The sequence below is a fragment of the Rhipicephalus sanguineus genome, chromosome 3 (genome assembly GCF_013339695.2).
Source record: "Rhipicephalus sanguineus isolate Rsan-2018 chromosome 3, BIME_Rsan_1.4, whole genome shotgun sequence".
Lineage (NCBI taxonomy): Eukaryota > Metazoa > Arthropoda > Arachnida > Ixodida > Ixodidae > Rhipicephalus > Rhipicephalus sanguineus.
Window position 1 is genome coordinate 36,406,338 of NC_051178.1, and position 26,322 is coordinate 36,432,659.

Here is a 26,322-nt window from a genome sequence, read left to right on the forward strand (position 1 = left end):
TCGTGACCTATTTGGTAGAGCCGTCGGACGCCAGCGGGCCGCTTCCAAAGAACTCTCCTGTCGGGCACAATCTTCGACCGAATCGTATGTCTCCTACATCCTTGACGTCCTGGCCCTTTGCCGACGTGTCGACACCAACATGTCAGAGGGTGACAAAGTAAGCCACTTGCTCAAGGGAATTGCGGATGATGCTTTCAATTTACTAGTGTCTAAAGACTGCTCCACCGTGGACGACATCATCAAAGAGTGCCGCCGGTTCAAAGAACTGAAGAGTCGCCGCATTGCCCAGCATTTCGTGCGACTTCCGAACACGGCCGCTACATCATCTTGCGAGGACCTTCAGCCGCCATGCGGTCAACCGCCTACCAACGAGAGCGTAGTTCGCATCGTGCGCCGAGAAATCGAGGCGGCGTCGCCGCCATCTTTCCTGACGCGGCCATCTGATGATCCTCGACCAACGATCTCGTTGATCCAGCAGGTTGTGAGGGAAGAGCTTGCAAATGTCGGACTGCAGCCGGTGTGTTCGTTGACGGAACCTCGTGTCAGTTCCATAACGCCTCCTCGTGCACCGGAAATGTTTCGCCGCTATCGTGACCCTGCCCAGTGGAGAACGCAGGACGACAAGCCGATCTGCTTTCGTTGCCACGGTGTAGGACATATTTCTCGCTACTGTCGTTCTCGCACCTTTCCATCTCGCTCGTTTTCTGGCTATCGACGTGACGACAACCACCGGCCCCTGCAGTTTCCCGCTCGTGACGGTGGACCATACGCTGAGGCTCCTGCGACATCGGTCCGACGCTCCAGCCGTTCGCCGTCCCCAAGCGATCGTCGCTCCCGGTCACCTCAGCCCCGTCGCCATTCGTCGCCCCGCCCTACTGGACGCCCGTACTCGGAAAACTGAACAATGCAGCTCCCGGAGGTGACGCTGCATTCGACCCCCGACCTGAAAACCCTCTGCTGACCCTCACTACGGACCAGAACCTGCTTGCTGTGGAAGTGGATGACCTACCTGTTACTGCCCTCATTGATACCGGCGCACATATTTCTATTATGAGCTCTGATCTCCGTGCACGATTACATAAGGTCCTTACGCCGCCCGAGTCCCTATTTGTACGTGTCGCTAGTGGAGGAACTCCGGCTGTACTCAGAATGTGCACGGCACGTGTGAGGTTCTCCGACCGCCAGACGTCCGTTCTGTTTCATGTTCTCGCTCATTGTCCACATGATGTCATCCTCGGACTCGATTTCTTGTCTGACCACTCTGCTGTCATTGACTGCTCGGCCGGTGTTGTACAACTTGACTTGCCTGCGTCCGCCGACGTGTCGGAGGTGGTTCAGACCAAACTTTCGTGTGCTGAGGCTATTCGTCTGCCACCACAAGCCCTAACTTGCGTCGCTGTTGAACCCTATCCCAATGTACCGGATGGTGATTACGTGGTTTCTCCTTCTCCCAGTGTTCTACTGGCCCGCAGCGTCTCCTCTCCGTACACAGTTGTAACTGTTACAGCGAACAAGACGTGCCTTCCTCTTCTGAACTTCGGATTCAGCCCTCAAGTCCTACCACAAGGCATTGCTCTTGCTACTCTGTCACCGTCGCACGAGTGCCAGATCTCATCGGTGTCACCTGAACTGCCCGTTGTCGTCTCTCCGAACCCGCATAGAGTCGACGCAGTCACCTCTTCTACACTGCACAACAACATCACCAAGATGATTGCCTCAGAACTTTTGCCCTCTCAAGTTAAAGACCTCAGTGATCTCCTTATGGTCTACTCTGACATATTTGACTTCGACGGTAGGCCCTTAGGTCAAACCTCGCAAGTCAAGCACCGCATAGATACCGGTGATGCAGCTCCAATTCACAGGCGTCCTTACCGAGTTTCACCATCAGAGCGCCAAGTTATTCAACAGGAGGTCGACAAGATGCTCACAAAAGGCATTATTGAGCCTTCTTCGAGTCCGTGGGCTTCCCCTGTAGTCTTAGTTAAAAAGAAAGACAACACCTGGCGTTTCTGCGTGGATTATCGGCATTTAAACAAGATCACCAAAAAGGATGTCTACCCGCTTCCTCGTATCGATGATGCCCTGGACTGCCTTCATGGTGCTACCTATTTTTCTTCGATAGACCTACGCTCTGGTTACTGGCAAATCGCCGTAGACGACCTTGACCGTGAGAAGACTGCCTTTGTAACGCCTGACGGTCTCTACCAATTCAGAGTCATGCCGTTCGGCTTGTGCAATGCGCCGGCCACGTTCGAGCGGATGATGGACACGCTTTTGCGCAGCTTTAAATGGTCTATCTGCCTGTGTTACCTGGACGACGTCATTGTATTTGCCCCCACCTTTGAGTCTCACCTCGACCGACTTTCGTCCATTTTTTCAGTGTTTCGTGCGGCTGGGCTACAACTTAATTCATCGAAATGCCACTTTGGCCATCGCCAAGTTGCTATTCTCGGGCATCTCGTCGACTCATCTGGCATCCGACCCGATCCCGACAAAGTTCGCGCTGTCCTCGATTTTCCCGTTCCAACTTGTGCTAAAGACGTTCGAAGTTTTGTGGGCCTATGCTCATATTTCCGACGATTCGTCAGAAACTTCGCAGATATTGCCCGCCCCCTCACTGATCTTCTCAAGAAAGATGTGCCATTTTGGTGGGGTCCTGACCAAGCCAGTGCTTTTTCCCGCCTCATTACGCTGCTCACCACACCGCCGATCCTCGCCCACTTCGACCCGTCTGCTCAAACCGAGGTCCGCACAGACGCTAGTGGTTACGGCATTGGCGCTGTGTTAGCCCAGCGTCAATCCGGTCATGATAGAGTTCTTGCGTATGCCAGCCGGCTCCTCTCCCCTGCCGAACGCAATTACTCTATTACTGAGCGCGAGTGCCTGGCGCTTGTATGGGCAGTTGGTAAATTCCGCCCCTATTTATATGGTCGACCTTTCACCGTTACCACAGACCACCACGCTCTATGCTGGCTTTCAGCACTCAAAGATCCAACAGGGCGCCTAGCTCGTTGGGCTCTGCGCCTCCAGGAATTCACGTACACAGTGGTCTACAAGTCCGGCCGTCTACATCAAGACGCCGACTGCCTTTCTCGGTACCCCGTTGACGATCCAGACCACGTAACGGATGACACGTCCATCTGTATCTCCTCGCTCTCTGCTTTCGGCAACATCGGTGACGAGCAACAGCGTGACGCATCCCTACGAGATCTAATCACCCGCCTGAATACTGACTCGACGGACAGTTCGCTTCGCATGTTCGTCATCATAGACGGTATCTTATACCGCCGGAACATGCGCCCAGTGGGACAGGAACTACTAGTTGTAGTACCCACTCATCTCCGCTCGACCGTACTTCAGCAACTACATGATGTACCAACGGCCGGCCACCTTGGTGTTGCCAGAACGTACGACCGTGTCCGCCGACGCTTTTTCTGGCCTGGCCTCTACCGTTCCGTACATCGTTATGTCGCTTCTTGCGAGTCGTGCCAACGCCGGAAAAGGCCAGCTGTACACCCCGCCGGGCTCCTTCAACCCATAGACATACCTGCTGAGCCTTTTTTTCGTGTCGGCCTCGACCTTCTGGGACCTTTCCCACTTTCTCACAACGGTAACAGATGGGTCGCCGTCGCTACGGATTATTCTACCCGTTTTGCCATTACGAGACCTCTCCCGAGCAGCTGCGCTACAGACATCGCCGACTTTTTGATACAAGACGTCATCTTACATCACGGCGCTCCTCGTCAACTCATCACAGACCGAGGCCGCTACTTTTTATCCAAGGTAATCGAGGACCTACTTCGCTCTTGTGCAACCAAGCACAAGCTTACAACGGCCTATCATCCCCAAACGAACGGACTCACAGAACGTTTGAATCGCACGATCACTGACATGCTCGCCAGGTATGTCTCGACTGATCATCGCGACTGGGACATTGCTCTACCCTTTGTCACTTTCGCTTACAACAGCTCGCGCCACGACACTGCTGGATATTCTCCCTTTTACCTTTTGTATGGAAGAGAACCGACCTTGCCGTTCGACACGCTCGTACCCATCCCTGACCACATCTCCACCGAATATGCTCGCCACGCTATCAGCACAGCCGAAAAGGCCCGTCAGATCGCCCATCGACGCCTTTCGGACTCGCAACTCAGCCAGAAACATAGATACGACAGTTGCCACCGGAACGTTCGCTTCAATCCGGGTGACCTCGTTCTCCTGTGGTCTCCGTCTCGGCATGTTGGCCTGGCCGAAAAACTTCTGCCCAAATACTCCGGCCCCTACCGTGTGCTACGCCAGGTGACTGAGGTTACCTATGACATCGCCCCTCTGGACCCTACGGCGCCCTCTACGTCTTCAAACGTCGTCCACGTCGCTCGCCTGAAGCCGTACCTTTCGCCCACCACCTGCTAACAGGCGCCGAGTCGGCGCTTTCGCCGCCGGAGGTCGATGTAGCGGGGTTGCAGCTATGACTATGGTGAGGTGTGCGAAGAAGAGGGAGACGACGTGTCGGTGTGCTGGTAGTAACAACCGCCATCTTGACTGCTGGACCATCCTACACTGTAAATAAGTTATAAATATATTCGCAACAATATCTAGGAGGTTTCTGGTTATCAGACGCCAAAACGAGACGATGCGCGCTCGCCGCCATCTTTGTGAGGACTCGACAGATCGCAGTGTGGGCGCTTGGGGACTTCACCTTCGGTTGCCATTACGCCGGCGTTATCTTTTAAAGCCCGTTCCGCCGTACGAGATGGTGCGATTACGAGTGGCGGCGAACATACCAGTGCATGTCTCAAGTTAAGACAGAACGCAAACTGATCAGCGTGAGTGTGCAACATAGTATGCGATAGCCGTCGCTTTCGGGAACGCTTATCACTTTCACGAGATTTCGCATATTGTGTTGTACCACGATTGTTACGTGCACTGCGAAGAGTTGAGCTTGTTAAGCTTTTATCGGGATGGCAGTTTTCTTCACGGACGAGGCGAGTCACGCATGATCTTGCGAACGTACGTGATTGTATCCCAAATGCGTATGCTCGAGAATATCACTTCTGCTCTTCGGCAAACCTAGCCCCATGTTTGCAAGCGGCAATGCAGAAAGAACAGATGCTCATGCGGCGCAAAGTTTCGTCTGCTGACACGGCGGTAGCATTTCTTTACGTTTACGCTGGTTGTCCCAGAGTTCGATTTTGCAATATTCGGGTTGTCTCGGGATTTCAATACACGTGACCACGACGTTATTTTCGGTCAGGACTGGAACTAGCTGGCTGACCTGTGGCTGCCAGCGAGATGCCAGGAGTTCGAAAATCGAAGAGTCCCTTCATGTCTTCTTGAGAAATAAATGTTTTTTGCCCTTGCACCTCAATATGGGCTTGTCAGCCTCAATTTTTACTGGATTTGGATCGTACGTTTATTTTCTGCGTTTTTTTCGGAAACATACCAACGAGGTTCTACGGTACTTAGTGTTCAGTGACCATGTAACTGCGTAATAAGGGTGTGCGAATATTCAAAATTTCTAATATTTTTCAAATAGTGTTTGCTATTTCATTCGATTCGCACTGGTATTTAACTATTCGAACAATTCGAACTTCCCAAAGATAAATACTACAGTCAGCGTCCAATTGAAAGTGACCCCTTCAGGTTTTCAATATGCTTCACCTCATTACACTCTCGTACTGCGGCAAAGCTGCCTTTCAAGCTGCGCTACGGTTGCAAATGTATTAACTCAAGAAAACGCTGGTTCCAACATAGAGATGAAAGATGTGGCAGAGGGGAGGGCTCAATTAATGCTGTTTTGGGCCTAAAATTTGGGCAGGAAGTCCGAAAAATCGGACGCCGAAGCTTTTTAGCATGCAAAATTTCAGATGTTCTTTATATCGACGTTTACGAGGCAGATTTGGAACTACGGACTTGAAGGGAGCGCACCCTTGTCCACCACATTAGTTGGGCTTCCATAGAAGTTGAAAGAGGAGGAGAAGCTGAGGAAATGGCATCTTTGCCTATCACGTGTAAAGTGTTGTCGGCAACACTTTGGTTGCACCAAATCATGTACATAAATACAATTTGGCCTCTACATTGCCTAAGATAATACAGTCGAACTCCGCTACAACGAACTCCGCTACAACGAACTCCGCTTCAACGAAATTTCCGGTACACCGAAAAATTCTTGGTTCCCCGTCAATAGTCCATAGGAGTCAATGCATAAATATGCTCGCCACAACGAACACTTTTTCTGCTGCCGTTCCGCTTAAACGAAATTTGACGATGCCATTCGGGGCTCAAAAATTTAATTTACCGTGCAATAAACACAATCTTGGACATTTTGATGCATTTTAGAACATAAAAATACGAATTCAAAGTCTGAATTGCGTGTTGGAACCACCAGGAACCGCCGCTGTTGACTGAGCATGGGGGCCGCCATTGCTTGATAGCGATGGCGATCAGACTGCCCTGCTTTCGCAACTGGCTTGAGTTGCTTCTGAGTCTCAGACAATCCGAAGCCAAAGGTCAGTTGTCGACACTGGTGTGCAATCGCGAAACGATAGCTTTTCCGATGCCTTTCCAATACTTTTCGTGCTTTTCGCGCTTCACTAGTGGTCAGAGGGACGGTACATCCGCCACATCCGCGTTATCAACGCGAGCAGCCCTGGGGTGCAGTCGCGGAATGGTGCCTTTTCCAATGCCAATGGTTTTCGTGCTTTTCGCGCTTGGTCAGTGCGACCGGTGGTCGGAGCAACAATTAGTCCGCTATCAACGGGATCAGCCAGCCACGAGTGGTGGATAAGAATAGCATAGAATAAGGCGTAAGTCATCGCTCCGCGATAGCACGCCTGCATGTCGCCGTTGTTGGCGAATAGCTAGTGTTAGCGTGTTGGTGCAACTGTGCAGTTCGTGTTGCGTGCCCGTGCTTGTTTGATTCGTTCGCGGAAGCCGTTTCTGCGTGCTTTTCCATGTGGCGTCGCTATGCATATATGAGAATCGCGTCGTAATGCTGCTGGATACACAAAGGAAGCAGCAGACACTTTTTGAATATTGGAAATAAAAGTTTCACTGTTCTACTAGCTCAGGTCAGCGATATTTTTTTCGATTTCACTACAACGAAATGTTCGCTTCAATGAACATTTTTCCGAGCACCGTCAATTTCGTTGTAGCGGGGTTTGACTGTACAACTATGAAACACCACCCCGCCAGTGCTTCATCAACCTAGCAAAAAGAAACACTTTCATGTTGCTATCTCATAAGAATATGCTTAGGAATCCTCTCTTAAGCTTTTTTTCTGCAATTTCGTTTCGAAGTATTCGAGAAATATTCTAGAAATATTCGAGAAATATTCTAAAAATATTCGATTCGATTTGCACTCACACTTCAATATTCGAATTCGCTTCTCATTTGAAATTTTGCTATTCGCACAGCTCTATTAATTATTTGTTTCTGGTAACTTGCAGTGATTATTGTATGTGCAATATGTTTTATTATAAATATTAATATTTATGAGATGTTTAAATGATGTTTTAAACTCCAGGAGTCGTTTGGAATATTTTGCCATATGCTCCGAAAAGACCAATAGCTGCTCCAAACTAGCATTTTTTCGGCTTCAGAATATGCTCCAAAAAGCAAAGTGTCGCATCCATCACTGCACTGGCATTGGGACGTGTTGTCATGTGGTGTCTTGAAAAAATTCCATCCATTTTTGTTTTTGTGAAGTGCAAGATCCATACCGGATTGCTTTAGAAGCTATCAGTGATTTGTTGACTGTCCTCCATTGCCTTTGCATTGACACCTTATTGTTATTAAATATTTGCTTATTAAGCTTTTTATTATTTGCAGAAAGTCTTTTCAAAAACGGCCTCCGCTGCAGTGCGATGTGAATGTTGCCTTACATTGTGGACATTGTATTTCATTGCTCTTTGAATTTACAGGGCGAGATGTGCAGAGTGAGCCGTGCCAGCGATTCTTCCGTGAGGGCCTCACCATCTCCTTCACCAAAATACTCACTGACGAGGCAGTCAGTGGCTGGAAGTTTGAGATCCACGTGAGTGTCCCTATTGTGTGTGTCTTTTCGAAACACAGTCACATTCACACATTGTATCATGGCATTTCTTTTTTCTGACACTTGCTGAAACTTGTCCCACTGTCATAGGCTCTGCCAGATCTTTCTTCAGTTTTGCATTGGAAACAAAGCAGCAGCTTAGTGGCACAAGCCAGATACACTTAGTAGTGACTCCACAATGCACCTGATTAATGTATAATGAACATCCACATGGTGCCAATCCCAAGCTCTGCTGTGGCACATTTTGAATTGGTAGTGTGCAGTTTGCTGAAACTATCTATTTCGGTGGAAGAACGGTGATTTGGTCTAGTTGGTTAAAGTGCTTTTTTAAAGTGTTTGTAGCACAAGCATGTAAGTGCTGAAGGAAAGGTGACATAGTGAGGAACAGAAGGCAAAGAGAGATTGCAAAGAGGAAGGCAAGAACACTGGGGCTCTTGAGAATTCTAGGCTTCAAGCCATATGTATGGTATGCTATGTGGAAGAGCAAGCCAGCCAAACCAACTTCTTTCGAAGTCCACATGCGTGCAAAACATGACGGACATGCAGCCTATGCGATTCTGACAATAGAGGTATATGACTGGGGTGTAAATTTGCACCCGCTTAAATTTGCATACGTTGAAAGGTTAACGTTTGCGGAACTGCGGTGCTGACATAATGCACACACACACAAAAAAAACAACCTTGTAAAGATGTTGCCGACTAACTTTTCAGACCTCCTCATACAGTAGACTCTCGGTAAACGGAAATCTCTTAAACGGAACTGCTGCCTAAACGGAACAACTGCATCTAACACGATTGGTTTCATACTTGTATTCTGCACCCCTGTTCATCTCTCAGTAAACGGAACTCTTGTTAAACGGAATACATTTTCATGGTCCCTTCAGGTTCCGTTTAACGAGAGTCTACTGTATATGCGGATTTGCCCACAGAACCACACTGCACAGAAACTACGTCGAGTGGCAATTGAAATTCTACACGCTTTCAATTTTCCAGGCTCGTACACAATGTCAAAAACAGTGGTGACTGTGAACCACCACTTGAGTGTTGCGCATGCACGCCCTCATTTTCATTCAAGGTGTAAGTCACCCCCTCCAAATGCAACAGCTGCATAATGTTTTGTTGATTTGGCACCAAACTGCAACCGTCCGTGGCAACTGCCAAAGAGGCAGCTATACTTGGTTACAACCTAGGAAAAAAAATGTCCGCTCCGCCCACTCCTGCCATTCCTGCCACAGAGAGCTCCATCTAATAGATCTTACTCGTGACGTCAAACACTTCTCGAGTGTTTCGGATAGTTGACACACGTTTGTGTCGCTGCTTTTAGGTCCGAAACTTGAACATCCTGGTAAAGAAAAATTAGCGCCGCTTGCACTAAGTCGTGCAAGGCTGGGTCACACCAGAGCTGGTGGACACCTACCTGGTCCTGGTTTGGCTGGGCCCTCTCACCTGTTCTTTCCCACCCCTTGCTACACTATAGTATACATGGCTGTTCTTGCTCTCTTCTTTCTTTTTTGAGTCTGTTTATTTCTATTTGTTTCTTTCCCTTTTTATCTTTCTCTTTCTCATTCGTTTTATCTTTCTTTCTCTTTCTTCCCTTTCTCTCTCTCTTTCTATCTCTTTGATTCTCTCTTTCTCTCTTACTCTTTGTCTTTTTCTCCCTTTCTCTCTATTTCTCTCTGTTTCTTTGCTAGGCTTTGCTCTTCTCCTTTCCTTCCTCCTCACCCACACATCTCTCCCTCCTACTCACCTACAGTTCCCTTTCCCACCATCTTGCTATACTATACTATACAAGGCCATGCTATGCTCTGCTAGCGTGCTTGGATAGCCGAGTGTTACGATGCTTGCCTTCGGAAAATTTGGTTGAAGTGCACCGAAAAAAACAGACTAGAAGAAGCCGACAGGACAGACATAAAGAGGAGCGCGTGCCAGTTCATGATGATAATTTTCTATCTACGACCTTGAGCATAACAGCTCTGCTGTAAAAATTTCATCTAGGATTTTGACGTTGCATGCTCAGCCAAATGTAATATTTTAGGTAGCAATGACGAACCTTTAACTCCAAATATGCATAGTATTTACATTAGCTGAGAAGTACTTAACAGTTTGAGCGGAAACCAGCCAGCATTACTGTCTCACAGGTGAAGAGTAGGCCTGCCACATTTCTGTGGGCAGCTCCAGTGTTGGCGCTAATGTGTTACAGATAACGCCATTACCGGTAAGGCATTACTTTTTTCGGTTAACATAATAACGTACTCTTTACAATTTCGTAACTGTAACAGGTAACATACTTTACCTAATAAAACTGTGACCTAATACGCATCAAGAATCAGCAGAAGACCGACAGCCGCCATTACAATCTTCGATGACACTTCATGGAATACCAATCCGGTGACCGTGTTTAGGTTTGGATGCAAATACGCCGACCGGGGCTTAGCGAGAAGCTTCTTCGACGATACTTCGCATTGTTCAGGGTACTTCGACGTTACAGCTCGGCTACGAGGTTGTCCCCGATGGCATCACGAACTCTCAGCGGCACCGAGCATGCCCTGAAGTCGTGCCGAACTTGTGGCCGGGAAACGGAAAGTCAAACTACAGCAATACACACTGTACACTGACACTCTGTTCGCCGCTATCAGTGTACAGTGTGTATTGCTGTAGTTTGACTTTCCGTTTTCCGGCCACAAGTTCGGCCAAATAAAAGTTTCATCTTGGACACACAGACTGCTGTCTTCGTCGACATCACGACCCTGTGACAATATAGACAACTGCCCTTAATTTATAATGACAAAGCTTATGAAGGAGTTAACAGTGGAACACGTTGAAGCCGACCGTTAGTTCGTGCAGAGTGAACAGAAATTATCACTGTGGTATGGGTCACCGGTGGGCAAGGCCTGTGCTCCTCCTATGCAGCCACGATGTCACGAGTATGCCTCTGCTTGCGGATGTGATACCTTCATCACACTTGTATGCAGATGTACGATTTTTGTTGCAAGTGGCTATAAATAATCAGAAGAATACTTTTCTGGCGTTAGATGCCATGATCCACTGAATGAAGACGTTCTCATACTGTGTGTGGTGTGACCAACGGTGACCCACACTCAAGAGCTCTCCGTCATGTGCTGCCGTCTAAGATTTGAGAATGCAGCTAATACATATACTTTTATTGCATTCGACATGGGACGGCAATGTTGTTTTTAAGGCGTGGATTGGCAGCCTATTTCTCTATTGTGTTGTTCGCCACCATTTTGCCACGGTTTTTGAAATACATTTCACTCGAATAAACATAGGTCGGTAAAAAAGTTGGAGCTCACTCAGACTCACTCAACGAATATATTATGCTTTGAGGGCTCACTCGGACTCAGACTCAGCAAAATTTTCCTCAACCAGACTCACTCGGACTCAGACTCGTTAAACTTTTTCTCAACTGGACTCACTCGGACTCAAACTCACCAACATATTACTCAGCCGGACTCACTCAGATTCAGACTCACGGCTTGACTTGAGTCTGAGTGAGTCGACTCATGAGTCCGTGAGCGTAAAACTACCTTTTTTCGATCTTGGTGTCAATGCTCTTTATTCCCAATATTTCACATAATCGGTGCTCTTCGATATGCCTTTTGATCTTATACCTTCAAATACCAGTTATTAGTAATCCAGCATGGACATTTTTAGGAAATACCTGCCTCAAAATATTTTTATCAAGAACTTCCCATGAAAAAGTTTGCGGGGGGGGGAGTGTCATGGCACCCCTCCCATTTCATGTCTGACCAATAAATATTCAGGTGGCGCATGAACGTGAGTGCATTGAGATATGTGTGAATAGACTTAATTATAAGCGTAAGCCCATATAAAGCTGACAGTAATGCTGAAGATGAGTAGATAGGGCCATAGGTTGGCAGTAAAAGGTGGAGCTCACTCAGACTCGCTCAAGAAATATATTTTGCGCTCAGGGCTCACTCGGACTCACTCAGACTCGCCAATATTTTCCTCAACCGGACTCACTCAGACTCAGACTCACTAAAAATTTCCTCAACCAGACTCACTTGGACTCAAGCTCACCAAAATATTACTCACCGGGACTCAGTCAAACTCAGACTCACGGGTCGATCTGAGTCTGAGTGAGTCGATTCATGAGTGAGTTTGCCGACCTATGCATTCGTATACATACGTTCTTCCTGCTGCTTTCAAACTTTTTAGTGTGATTCATGGATCATCTTGCATTTTATGGATAGGTGTGGAGGGGCAGGGTTTTATGAATAGGTGTGGAGTGACCTACCCATGGGTAGGTCACTCCACACCTAAAACGAGACCTCAAGAAAGCGTGCTGCAGTGAACGTGTTAAAGAGAGAAGGGGGTCTAGAACTGTACCTTGTGGCGCGCCTATCTTAGAAAGGGATGAGGGCATATCATTAGCTTTGAGAAATTGCTGATGGTTAGTGAGAAAGTCCTGAATCCAATTGAAGACAAATGGGTTTAAATTTTATTGAAACAGCTTTAGCAGTAGGTATTTGAGGGCAGCGATGGCGTAGAGGTAGAGCATCAACCTTGCATGCAAGAGGTCCGTAGTTCGAATCCTGGTGCCGGACAATTCCCCACCGGATAAAAATAAAAAAACGCGGGATGATAAAATTGCATAAAAAGAGGCCTGGGATGCAGCCTCACCGGTGATCACAGCCGGTCATGCACTCCCTCACCAGAGAAGGATTGGCCATCCTGGTGCAGTATTTGGCCGCTACCTCCCACATGAATACACCAATTAACCCTCGGCCCTCAGTCCCCAGTGGCTGCGAAGCAACTGACCAAGGCGGCGGTCAGATCTGCGACGCAGCAGAGGATGCTAAGAATCTCTGGATTCGGACAGGCCGCCATTGGAATCTGAGCTTGGCAACGTTTAACGCTAGAACGTTATCTAGTGAGGTGAGTCTAGCAGTGCTATTCGAGGAACTAGAGGGTGTTAAATGGGATGTAATAGGGCTCAGTGAAGTTAGGAGGACAGATGAGGCCTATACACTGCTAAAGAATGGGCCCGTCCTATGCTATCGTGGTATACCTGACAGAAGAGAACGGGGGGTGGGATTCCTTATCTATAAAAATATAGCTGGCAACAGAGAGGAATACTACAGCATTAGTGAGAGGTTGGCAAGTATTGTAATTAAACTTAATAGGAGGTACAAGGTAAAGGTGGTACAGGCCTACGCACCTACATCCAGCCATGATGACCATTTAGTTGAACGCTTCGATGAAGACGTGGAGTCAGCAGTGAATAAGGTAAAGACACAGTATACTGTACTGATGGGTGAAGGTAGGTAATGCAAGAGCGAGAAAAAGAAATTCTCGAGCTGAAGTTGTGGTTAGTGCAGGCAAATGAGGCAGTGCGAGACGTCGCAAGTGATGCGAGCGCCACCACGACAGCATCAGCTAATTCACCTTCTCCCAGACCCAAGCTTGTCTGCTCTCGGAAATTGATGGCGCCCTTCGATGAAAGAAGGGAAGACCTCGATGCCTATTTGCATCGTTTTGAGAGAATCGCCATAGGGCAAGGCTGGGAGAGGAGCGAGTGGGCAAACGCTTTGAGCCTTTGTCTGGTGGGAGAGGCCTTGAGTGTGTTCGGCCGCATGCCAGCACAGGAGTCATTGGACTATGACATTGTAAAGAAGACTTTATTAGAGACATTCCGGCTAACTGCCGAGGGGTTTCGCGAAAAGTTTCGCCCTTGTAAGCCGGAAGATTCCGAAACTGGGAAACAGTTTGTATGCTGCCTTGCCAACTGTTTTGATTGCCGGATAGAGCTCTCAGAGACAGAAAAGACATATGAAGGAGTCCGCGACAGGATAGTTGCTGAGCAATTCCTAATCCTGTGCAGCAAAAGTTTAGCTGTATTTTTGAAAGAAAGTAAGGTGTGCACGGTAGAGGAGATGGCAAAACAAGCAGATCAGTTCGTGGAAGCTCAGGGACTAAAGTATTTAGAAAAAGGGGACAGTGACAAACCTATGGAAGGAGAGTTGAAAAGTCTCGGGAATATAGCCATGAATTGCCAAATGAGCAATAGTCCCCAGGAATCGCAAGTGATCTGCCAGTTATGCCAAGAAAGGGGCACGAAGCTAACGAGTGCAGGAGTAGACCTGTAGAAAATACTGCTTGTGCAGTGAGGTCAGAAGAGGAAGCAGAGGTCGTTAGTACAGTAATGGACATGTCAGAAGGTGGTGATGTGCCAGTTGTGGAAGGAAAGTAAATGGTAAACAGGTAACTGTGTTAAGGGACTCTGGAGCAGACACTGTATTAGTGAAGAGAAGTCTGGTGAATGAAAGGGATTTCACGGGGAGAGTAGGAACAGTTGTTTTTGTAGATCGTTCTAAGAAGAGATACCCAAGGCGAAAATAAGGCTAGATACTCCTTATTTCGTAGGCAAACTGACTGCGAAGTGTATGGGAGATCCCATATACGATGTGATTTTAGGGAATAGGCCAGGTGTGTGAAGGGTTGATGACCCAGCACTGCGAAATATCTGTGCCAACCAAAAAAGCGAAGACGTAAGAAAGGGAAAAGCCCGCAAAAACGAGGAGAGATTTGGAACTAAGAGTATTGCTAATGAAAGGCGAACCAAGATTGTTAGCTAATCTTGAGCATATAGGCGTATCCTCGGAGGGACTCTCCAAGGAGCAGAGGAAAGACAGAACCCTGAGGTACGCAGTAAACAGTATCAGGCATAAACCGACAAGAGAAGGTTATAGAGACGGGGGTATCTTATGAGTCTAGCAAGAATTTGGTATTCCTGAAGTTCTGGAAAGATGGAACTATAGTTAGACAAGTCATGGTGCCAGCATGTCATAGACAGGCCATTTCAGAGTATTGCTATGTGAATGGGTTCACTGAGAACCAAAGAACCGACGAAGGGAAGTGACAAGGGAGGCATTTTAGCCAGGCATACATAAGGATGTGAAGCATTTTGTGAAAAGGCTTAGCCAGAAAACTTGCCACTGAAGTGATATGGTCATGACGCTGTGTAGTCTCATAGAGATTGTGGGTTATAGTGTTCTGGACAATGAACACTCAAATTGTGGAACAATGACCGAAGATTTCTGATGTGTTTGTGTGGTGAAGTGTGTGGTAGTGTGGCGGTGGTCACAAGTGAATATCGTGAAAATGTGTTGAGATGGCAAACGATAAGCCAGCCCGCGCACGAGGGATCACAATTCACAAAGCACCAGCAGAACAACAGAGGGCCGCAACCCTAAGGAGGAAGAATTGAGCAGTTTTTTGAGAAAAACACTCTTAGGAAGGGGGCCATTGTCATGAGTAAAGGGGCACGAGGCATGTGCCGAATGTCTGAAAGTGGTGATGGTGTGTGAGGCATGAAAAATTCCTCGATGGCGTGCACCCCTGCCACGTCCGCGCATGCCATTGGCTGGGGAAGGGCGCGTGGTACGCGACCCGGGCCGTGGTGAGCAACCCCAGGTTAAGAAACGGGCATTGTTCGGTGGAGCGCCGTACAAGGAATGTGGAAGAAGTCAGCGTTGCACTTACGGCGAGAGCAGCAGGTGCCAGGATTTGGAGGAAGCGGCATTAAAGGCCTGGGAAGCGGCCTGTGATTTTAGATGTGAAGCATCTTATAGCGGAGTTCAATCCGGTGGTGGTGGTGGTGGTGGTGGTGGTGGTGGTGTGCGGCGTGACCACCCTTACTGCGCATGCGCAAACCTTCTCCACTTCCCCTCCCCCTCCCCACGTCACCTCTCCCTTTCCCCTCCCCTTTCCCATTCCCATCCCCTCTCCTTTCCCCCTCCGCTTTCCCCCTCTCCGCTTTCCCTCTCCACTCCTCCTCTCCTTTCCCCATCTCCCCTCCCCCTCACCACTCCACCTCTGAAACGCGGGCTCTACATGCTGAAACTGCTTCGTATCGCCTCATGGTCCCCTTTAGCGGGAGATGGTGTGATTTTTTCAAGTCCTTGATGTCCCCTTTCTGGGGATTAAGGGGGACATGGCACTTAAATTTTTTTTTATTTCTTCATCGATTTTGATGATATTTGGCGAGTTTATGTATATTTGTGTGCTGATTCCAAACATGCAATTATTTTTCTAGTATAATGAGTAGTTTTTAAAATACAAAATATTTCATGTGTCCTAGGGGAGCAAGATGTTTTCTAAACAAAGCGAGTTACAAAGTAAATCAGCATATCACAATAACCTCGGATCAGAATTGAGTGCAGTGCAACAAAAATGGATGTTCTAAGCCTATTAGAACAAAAGTTATGGTATGTTGAGCATTTGCAGGCGCATCAATTTCAAGCTGGAATTTCCTTTGCGAATGTTGAGCATGAGGTTCAGCATGAGGTTTAAATGCACAGATATACCCAATATAGTGGACAAGAGGATGACCGCTGCGGTAGCTCAATTGGTAGAGCATCGGACGTATTAATTGAAGGTTGCAGGTTCTTTCTCTGCTGGCAGCAAGTCATCTTTTTGTCCACTTTCATTTCTTCTCATTTAAATCACAATTACTACTGTAGCGGTGAAAGAGCGAGGCATTCACCAGTGGGATCATCTCTTGGTGCAAAGGCGCGAGCGCTGATCGCGAGCTGTGGTTGCGGATCCTGCTTGTTTCTCGCTGGACCTGCGGTCTGCCTGCTACCAGACGTCGTCAATAAACCCCCTTGCAAAGTGGTGGAGGAGCTGGGTAGTTAAATCTGGAACTTCGAAGCCGGAAGCTGCCCACTGCGCCGACAATGCCTGATCAGACCACCGAGCAAGGCACCGCCCAACAAGGCATGGCCCAGTCGCCGCTGGTCATCGTGCCTACCACCCTGCGCCAACGCGATCCTCCCTTCTTCAACGGCACCGAGGACCAAGATGTGGAAGATTGGCTGCTGTTATTTGAAAAGGTGAGCGCCGCCAACAAGTGGGACGACCCCTCGAAATTGGAGTATGTCCCATTCTACCTCAAAGACGTCGCCAGCCTGTGGTTCCACAATCACAATTCGGAATTTTCCACGTGGGCCGCTTTCAAGACCATCTTGGCAGCTGTGTTTGGTCGCCCCGCAGTACGCAAGCTCCGTGCCGAGCAGCGCCTACGCGGACGTGCGCAAAAGCAGGGCGAAAACTTCACCAGCTACATCGAAGATGTCATCGATCTATGCAAGCGCCTGAACCCTGAGATGACTGAACAAGACAAGATCCGACATATATTGAAAGGCATCGACGATGATGCTTTTCAAATGTTGCTGGCGAAGAACCCACGTACCGTGTCCGAGCTTGTGACTTCGTGCCAGAGCTTCGAAGAACTTCGTAAGCAACGCGTCTCAGTTCGGAGGTCTATGACAGCAGACGACTCCCTCGCCGCTTTGACCGTCGGTGGTGATAACACCGTGTTGGCGCAGATAAAAGAATATGTACGCGAAGAAGTGGCTCGACAGCTCTCGTGCCTGTCGTATTTGCCGACCACCGAAGTGCCCACGAACTGCCTATCGCCGACTATCAGACAGGCTATTCAAGAGCAGGTCTCCGAGGCGTTGCCGTTGCCGTCCGCCTCTTCACCGACACCTGTCGCCGCACCACTGACTTATGCAGCTGCTGCAGCAAGGCCGCCGCGTCGTCTGCCGGTATCGCCCCCACAACCTGTGCGACCGTCCACCATGCCATTTTCTGCTACACTGCAGCACTACGGAAATCCCTGGCGCACTGCTGACAATCGGCCCATCTGCTACGCTGGCGGGATTCCAGGTCACGTTGCACGCCTATGTCGTCGGCGCTTCGCGGTGAACCCGGAGGCACCAAGATATCATGACTACTCGTTTCGGCCGCCATACCGCGCGCCTCACACGCCACCTGAAGTTTACGAACGCGACGTGCAAGCTGCTCCCGATACCCAAACCTTTGCTTCTCGACGCTCTGCTTCCCCTTCACCACGTCGTCGTTCTGTGTCCCCTATGCGTCGACGACCCACCCCCACTGAGACGGAAAACTGACTGCCGCAGCTCCGGAGGCACGAGCTGCGTCATCGTCTATTCGTGTAAGTCCTCGCCTGTCCCCCGCCAATCTTATTGATGTAACTGTCGAAGGTGTACGAGCACTTGCGCTCATCGATACTGGTGCCGCAATATCCGTGATCAGTCAAAGACTCTGCCGCTCTATTCGTAAAGTAACGACGCTTTCTCCCGTGGTTTCCCTCAGCACTGCGAGCGCACAAAAAATTGAGCCCGTTGCGGCGTGTACAGCCAAAGTGGTAATTCGGGACGTGTTGTACACCATTGAATTTCTCGTGCTGGCTTCATGTTCCCACGATATCATTCTAGGATGGGATTTCTTATCACGCCATCACGCCGTTGTCGACTGCGCTCGGGCCGAAGTGGAACTATCTGCGTTTCGTGAAGCGCCTTCTGTCGATGTGACCGTATCTGCTGTGACCAACCTTGTCGTCGCGATGGACATTGACCTCCCTCCTTTCAGCGCCGTATTTGTTCATGCCTACTGCGCTTCCCTTTCTGACGTTACTGTTTTGTTCACGCCATCTGACATCTTCGGTAGCCGCCACCACACGTCGCTGCCATTCGCCGTTCTGGCGCTTCGTCAAGACACCACCAGGATATTTATTGCTAATCCCAACTCGTGTCCTCTCAATTTGCGCCGCAACGAGACGCTCGGCCACATTCAGCCTATCGATGAAGGCGTTATCGTGCCTCTTGATCTCTACGACACCAAGTTGAATCCGGAACTGAACGCGTTGGTTCCTCACCTTGCGTCGGACAGCGTGTCCTCAGATGCATTTCACCGTTCCATTGACAGCCATCTCGCTCCGGCTCAACGAGAGCAGCTTCTTGCCCTGCTGCATGAGTTCAGACGTTCGTTTGACTTCCCCCAAGCGGCGCTAGGTTGAACAAACACCGTTGTTCACACAATTGACACCGGGGACAATACTCCTTTGCACCAGCGCCCCTATCGTGTGTCATCAGCGGAGCGTCGTGTCATTACAGAGCAAGTTGATGACATGCTACAGCACGGAGTCATCAAGCCTTCTTGTAGTCCTTGGTCTTCCCCAGTTGTACTCGTCAAGAAGAAAGATGGTTCCATCTGATTCTGCGTGGACTACAGGCGCCTGAACAAAATTACGAGAAAAGATGTTTACCCTCTTCCCCGCATAGACGACGCCCTCGATTGTCTCCAAGGTGCCGAATTCTTTTCTTCGCTAGACCTGCGTTCGGGTTATTGGCAGGTCCCAATGGCCGAGTCTGATCGCCCGAAAACAGCGTTCGTCACACCGGATGGCCTCTACAAATTTACAGTAATGCCTTTCGGACTTTGTAATGTGCCCGCAACGTTCGAGCGAATGATGGACAGCATTTTACGCGGTCTTAAATGGAAGATATGCTTGTGCTATCTTGACGACGTCGTTTTTTCACCCGATTTCACCTCGCATCTCACTCGTCTGCGCAAGATTCTCCAGTGCCTTACCAACGCAAACCTTCAGCTTAACCTGAAGAAATGCCACTTCGGGGCTCAGCAACTCACCATACTTGGTCATGTCGTTTCAAAAGACGGCATCCTCCCCGACCCTGACAAACTTCGCGCTGTTGCTGAATTTCCCAAGCCGACTACAGTTAAAGAACTACGGAGCTTCGTGGGCCTGTGCTCATATTTTCGTCGCTTTGTCAGGAACTTCGCTTCCATCATCGCCCCGCTCACCAAACTCCCTGCTGGCCCGGCGGATCTTTCGAATTGGACACAAGCCTGTGACGAATCCTTCACTACTCTGCGCCAACTACTTACTTCGCCGCCCGTCCTGCGCCATTACGACCCAACTGCGCCAATCGAGGTACACACAGACGCCAGTGGCGTTGGCCTTGGTGCAGTACTTGTGCAACGCAAACCTGGTTTTACGGAGTATGTGGTTGCCTATGCCAGCCGTGCCCTCACTTAGCCGGAAGTCAACTACTCTGTAACCGAAAAGGAGTGCCTCGCGATTGTGTGGGCGTTAAACAAGTTTCGCCCCTATTTGTACGGCCAAACTTTCGACGTGGTGACTGACCATCACGCACTCTGTTGGTTGGCGTTGCTAAAAGATCCTTCTGGTCGGCTTGGACGTTGGGCACTTCGCTTACAAGAGTTCGACATTCGCATCGTCTACCTATCGGGGCGAAAGCATTCTGATGCAGATGCTCTCTCACGATCACCCGTGAAATCCGATGAAAAGGAGAGCTCAACCATTGACTTCGCCCTCGCCGCTGTTAGCGTCACCGACATGCCATCTGAACAGCGGAAGGACCCTTGGATTGTCTCTCTCTTGAATATGCTCTCCGACTCCTCAACTTCCGGATATCCGCGGGCTCTTCGCCGCCAGGCAACGCATTTCGCAATATGGGATGCCCTTCTATACCGTCGCAATTATCAAGTGGCGGGTCGTAAATGGCTGCTCGTCATACCCCGCCATATGCGGTCTGATGTCTGTGCATATTTTCACGCTGAACCGCAACATGCACACACTGGTGCACTAAAAACATATGAGCGGATCCGCCAACGTTACTACTGGCGGGGTATGTACACATTTGTGCGAAAATACATTCGCTCATGTTCCATGTGTCAACAGCGTAAGACATTTCCTCATTCACCCGGTCACCTGCAGCCTCTACCATGTCCTGCACGCCCATTTGACCGTGTTGGGATTGACCTATACGGCCCACTTCCGTGCTCTGTTGCTGGTAATCGATGGGTGATTGTAGCTGCCGACCATCTGACAAGATACGCCGAAACGGCAGCGCAACCTTCGGCTGGTGCTCGTGACGTTGCCACCTTCATCTTGCATCGGTTCGTTCTTCGTCATGGGGCACCACGGGAGCTACTGAGTGACAGAGGTCGCGTGTTTTTGTCTGAAGTTCTACAACAGCTTCTTCACTCATGCCGTACAGTGCACCGCACATCAACGGCCTACCACCCTCAGACGAACGGCCTAACGGAACGTTTCAACTGCACACTGGGAGACATGATTACTATGTATATTGATTCGGACCACTCCAATTGGGATGTCATTCTCCCTTTCGTGACGTACGCATACAATACTGCGACGCAATCCACAACAGGCTTTTCCCCATTCTTTCTTTTGTATGGCCGCGAGCCATGCAGCACCCTTGACACAATACTGCCGTACAATCCCGGTGCCTCAGAATTCAGCCCAGTTTCCGAAATGGCCGAATATGCTGAAGAGTGTCGTCAGCTCGCACGCTCATTCACGGCGGATAATCAAGCCCTCCAAAAAGATCGCCATGACCGTGATGTGGCCCAGGACACTTTTCCCGTCGGCTCTCTCGTGTGGCTTCGACTGCCTTTTCACTCTCCTGGCCTGACTCCCAAGTTTGCACCGAAGTATACCGGCCCTTACCGCGTCATCCAGTGCCCCTCTCCTATCACCTATGTGATTGAGCCGGTCCAGCCGTCCACGGACAAGCGCCGTCTTGGTCGTGAGACGGTCCACGTCAGTCGCCTCAAGCCCTGTTACGACCCTCCTGTCCTCTCGTCACCTTGAGTCGCCAGGATGGCTCCTCTTCATCGCCGGGGTATTGTAGCGGTGAAAGAGCGAGGCATTCACCAGTGGGATCATCTCTTGGTGCAAAGGCGCGAGCGCTGATCGCGAGCTGTGGTTGCGGATCCTGCTTGTTTCTCGCTGGACCTGCGGTCTGCCTGCTACCAGACGTCGTCAATAAACCCCCTTGCACTACAAACAACATCCCCTATATTCCCCTTGGCTTGATTGCCTGTTAGTTCTCATTAAATGCGTTGTCTAACAAAGAAAAATGAGCCCTTCCAATTTCCTCTCTTTCGTTCATGTCCCTGTTAAAAAACACTACACGTGATGGCTGAAGGCCAGAAAATTTTAAGAGTTGCTGTCCTTGTGGTTATTTTTTTCTGTTCGCGGTGTTGGGGCTGTTTTTCAGGACAGCCATGCCTGTGCAATCGGGAGGTTTGCTCAAAATTCAGTAGTGTCCCGCAGAAATCGGAGAGTTGGCAGGTGTGCATGCCCCAACAATCATGCATGTTGACATTGTCAGGCCTAGCTTCTTTGCCAAACCCATCTGCTTTCTCTTTTGGTCCTCATCCACCTTTCATAATATGTCTGATTGCGAGGACATGGCTTGCTTCGATGTGGCAGGCAGGTGTAAACACAGTGCAACAATGCTGCCTCAAGCGCAGCAGCACAGAAAAGGTTAAAAAAAAGTGCGATGTCGACACTATCTGTAATCTGAAAGTGTAAGCTTAAGAATGTGCGTTGGGGCCTCTAGGACACAACGTACTGCCGATAGGAGATGCTGACAACCCGCCCAATCGATGCCGTGCCGCACATGCCTGCCCTAGGATTTCCCACTCCAGCATGCGACTGTCGTGTATTTCGTGGCAGTGCGGGCAACACCTGATAGTACCTGTGTGGTAACGTACAACTGATCACGTAGCGCAAAATTTGACACAGGACAAGAGAGGGGGACGAAGACGAGCGCTTACTTCCAACAAGATTTATTTCGAGGAGCGTACACATATATACTCTCGAAATGCGAAAAACAAACAAAACATTCAAGAAACTCACAATTGCCATGCGCGAAAATCTTACATTCTCAGGAAAGACAATTCTTTTTGACAAAGCCCGAGAGAGGGGGTGCTGACGCAGTTCAGCCCTAATCTACAAATCCTCTCTGCCTCGATAATTTCTCGTGTCGTTTTATTTCTGTTTTTTCCCACGATAACGGTGTCATGAAAAAGCGGTTTACAGCCACACGTGCTGCAGTGCAATGCCAAGAAACCATCGCGACCATTCTTGACATTACAAGCATGTTCCCGGAGCCGGTCATTAATACAGCGGCCAGTTTGTCCTATATACTTCTTGCCGCATGAAAGAGGTATCTGATAGATTGCATTTGCTGTGCATGTGACGAACGGGATTTTGTGCTTTTTTGAGCAACCTCGTTTTGCACTTGAAACATCCTTGGTGCACAAGTACGACAGCTTTCTCGGGGCAGAAAAAACCACTTTCACATTGGCCCGCTCTCCAACCTTTTTCAAGTTGTGGGAGACTCCATGTAGATACGGGACTACAGCAAGCCTCTGAGGCCTTACTGGCTCAACATGTGGGAGCGCTTGTTCCGAGAGCTGAAGCTTCTTCACCAAACTTTCCGCGACTGAAACCTGTATGTGAGAAGGGTAACCTGCATTCGAAAGTCGCTCTGCTTGCTCTGCAAAACTGGGTGCCATTAGACGGGGGCAAGACTTTTCTAATGCATCGCGAAAGCAGAAGTTTACAATACCTCTTTTAACGAGTTTTGTGTGGGTGGAATGATACGGAAGCAGAGGTTTGTTGCTCCTGGGTTGGTACGCCCAAGAGGTGTGGTCTTGGTGAAAAGTAAAGGCTATGTCTAAAAATCTTAGAGTGTTGTTAGTACATATATGTGTACGCTCCTCGAAATAAACCTTGTTGGAAGTAAGCGCTCGTCTTCGTCCCCCTCTCTTGTCCTGTGTCAAATTTTGCGCTACGTGATCAGTTATGCATTACCAACATGCCCAACATACTCTTGGTAACATACGTTTGTATGAAACGCTGTGGGGCGAAAATTGGTTTGGGAGAACCGTACTCTAGCACACTGCAGGCCAATGGGCCTTGGCCAGGACCACAGAAAAATTCCTATCACGCTGAAACTCGTGTGAGCTGTGATTGTATTACTGAGGTTCTGCCGTATTCTTCTGTATTGCTTGCTTTATTGGCCACATGTTGAGATGCGAAATTGCACCATCGTGTGTCTGCATTCATGCTGCTACACTGTAGTGAAGTAACAAAACAGTTCTTGTGGGTGCTCATTAAGTTAGGAATGTAGTGTCAAAGCAATGAACGAGGATCTGAATTTAAAGTTCTATGATCGATGGGGTGTGTTGCAATATGTGTGCTTTCTGAATGCAGCGCTGCATTATGAAGAACTGTGAGCGGCTTGTGGAGCTGTGTGTCACCAAATTGCATCAGGACTGGTTTCCCTTGCTTGACCTTCTTGCCATGGTGCTGAACCCACACAACAAGTGAGTCCTCACAAGCACTTCAATATGGCCACCATCATCAATGCACCAAATCTCTTATAACTCTGCCCACTTGGAGCGACCTTCCACAGTGTTTGCTGGAGTGGTTCTCAGCCATTTTCATGATCAAAACCTCCTTTATCAATTTGATGTGATGTGGAACCATATGAAAGCAATAGATCGCTGGCTATAGAAGGAATATATATATGTTTTTAAATGAAATGAACAAGAGTAAAATTTGTTATAAGCTCACATGAACAGGGATGAAGCTTGCCTGCACCGTTCTGAACCAGTTTACGGCAGTTTATGAAAAGTTCAGAAGTTCAGTGGGGCAGGAACAATGGGATGCTAAAGATGAAGGATGAGGTGCCAGTGTGGTGGAAGCCCTACTTTTGATTGCTTAGTGCATTGTCTGGTGAACTCTTCAGTTTCTAACAGCCCATATGGGAGGTTTTACGCACACCCCACATTATTGAGAAACAGCAGGTGCACAGAACTGTGGTTCATATAGAGCCATCGCTCGTGTGCTGCATCATCTGCAATGCTGCTGCTTCATACCGAAGTGCTTGCACCAAGCCGGCACCATCAGCAGAAAGGGTGCAGAAAAAATGTGAACCTTTTCTGCACCTTTTGAAATTAGGAGCGCGGTTTAAGGGGAGACGTGGATCTTGAAAAAAATTTTTTTATTAGTTTGGTTAACTGAATGAAACTTATTCAGTTTTTTCTACAGATTCCAAACCTTCAAGTAGATTTTTATTATCTGCATTAGAACAAAAGTTATGCAATTTCTGACAGCATATTTCTTACGGTACTTTTTGGCAATTTTGCTTTGTCAAACACAAAAACAAAATATGTGGCAAGACTGCCAGAGAGCTCGTCTAGCCGATGATGCTAATTTGATTGTTTTCATAAAACTTCGAATGCAAAATAAACTGATGCAAACATGAGTGAAAAATTTTTGCTTCGTACACTTTATGATTATCGAGAATTATCATTTGGTAAACAACATTATAAGAAAATAATTAGCATCATCGGCTAGATCAGCTTTCTGGCAATCTTGCCGCATACTTTGCTTTTGTGTTTGACGAAAAGAAGTTGCCAAAAGTCCCCATAAGAATTGTGCTAGAAAACGTTGTAGAACTAGCATATCTTTTGTTCTAATGCAGCTATTAAAAATCTATTTAGAGATTTGGAACCTGCAGAAAAAACTGAATACTAAGTGTATTAAATTTCGTTTAGTTCACCCAATTATTAAAAACACACTTTTCAAGACCCACGTCTCCCCTTAAAGGGGTACTGACACCTTTTTTCGAAGGCGAGTTTACTCTGCCATACATATCTCCTGTATGCAGAGACGGCTCTGAGCAAGTGTGAAGCTCAGCAAATGCTGATAAGATATTTTAATTTGACATTAAAGTCAATTTTTCCATGGCGCACCTACTGACATTGACATTAGCTTGACGTCAGGCTACAGTACAAATTCTGGTGACTTCACGCAGCAGTCTGGCTTGTTGTGATGACGTTAGGTACCGAAACTTCCAAGATGGCTGCTTGTACATCATCAAAACTTCCAAAATGGCCGCTTGTGCGTGGAAACGTCACTATATATTGTGCAAGGACGTGACGAGAAGCCCATACCGTGTTGTGACGTCAGGGTACAGTAGGAACCGAAACTAGCTTTTAAAAACATACTGTAATTACTTTTCCAGGGCGCAGTCGTGCTTAGCACTACCTTTTCTAGGCTCTTGGGGGCTTGACCTTTCATTTGACGCAAATAAACGACAACTGAAAATATTCGTGTCAGTACCCCTTAAAGGGGATATGGTCGGTTAAACGGGTCATCTTGGTTTCAGCTTTATATCTCGAACTTTTATATATTTTATTGTGTAATTTCACGTGCTTAATGAGAATGCTTTCGGCCTTCACTTCGCATGATTTGGACCCTGCAGCTTTCGTTACTATATTATATTTAGGTACCAAATTTTACACTAAGGTGTAAAATAAATGTACCTTTTCTCAGAAACGAAAAACGGTATGACTGTGAAATCTGGCACGCTAATTCCACATAGTAGTGGCATTAACCCCTAGCTCTAAAAATGGGTTCCTACATTTATCTCAAAAGAAAAAAAAAATATTGCCCTCGAATGTCACCCGTAAGAGAGACTTCAATATTTTTTTTCATAAATATAACTCAGACAATTTTTCAAAGTTTTAGTTCAAACTGTTCAGAAGGGATT

The 26,322-nt window shown here is 48.2% G+C and overlaps 1 protein-coding gene across 1 annotated transcript in view; it reads left to right on the plus strand.

Moving 5' to 3' along the window:
• Window positions 1-26,322, plus strand: part of LOC119386563 (probable ubiquitin carboxyl-terminal hydrolase FAF-X) — a 326,343-nt gene that overhangs the window by 35,243 nt on the left and 264,778 nt on the right. The window contains exons 5-6 of the mRNA XM_037653846.2: window positions 7,923-8,035; window positions 23,976-24,088. Of these exons, the coding sequence (XP_037509774.1) occupies window positions 7,923-8,035; window positions 23,976-24,088 (226 nt within the window). The remainder of the gene's footprint in view (window positions 1-7,922; window positions 8,036-23,975; window positions 24,089-26,322) is intronic.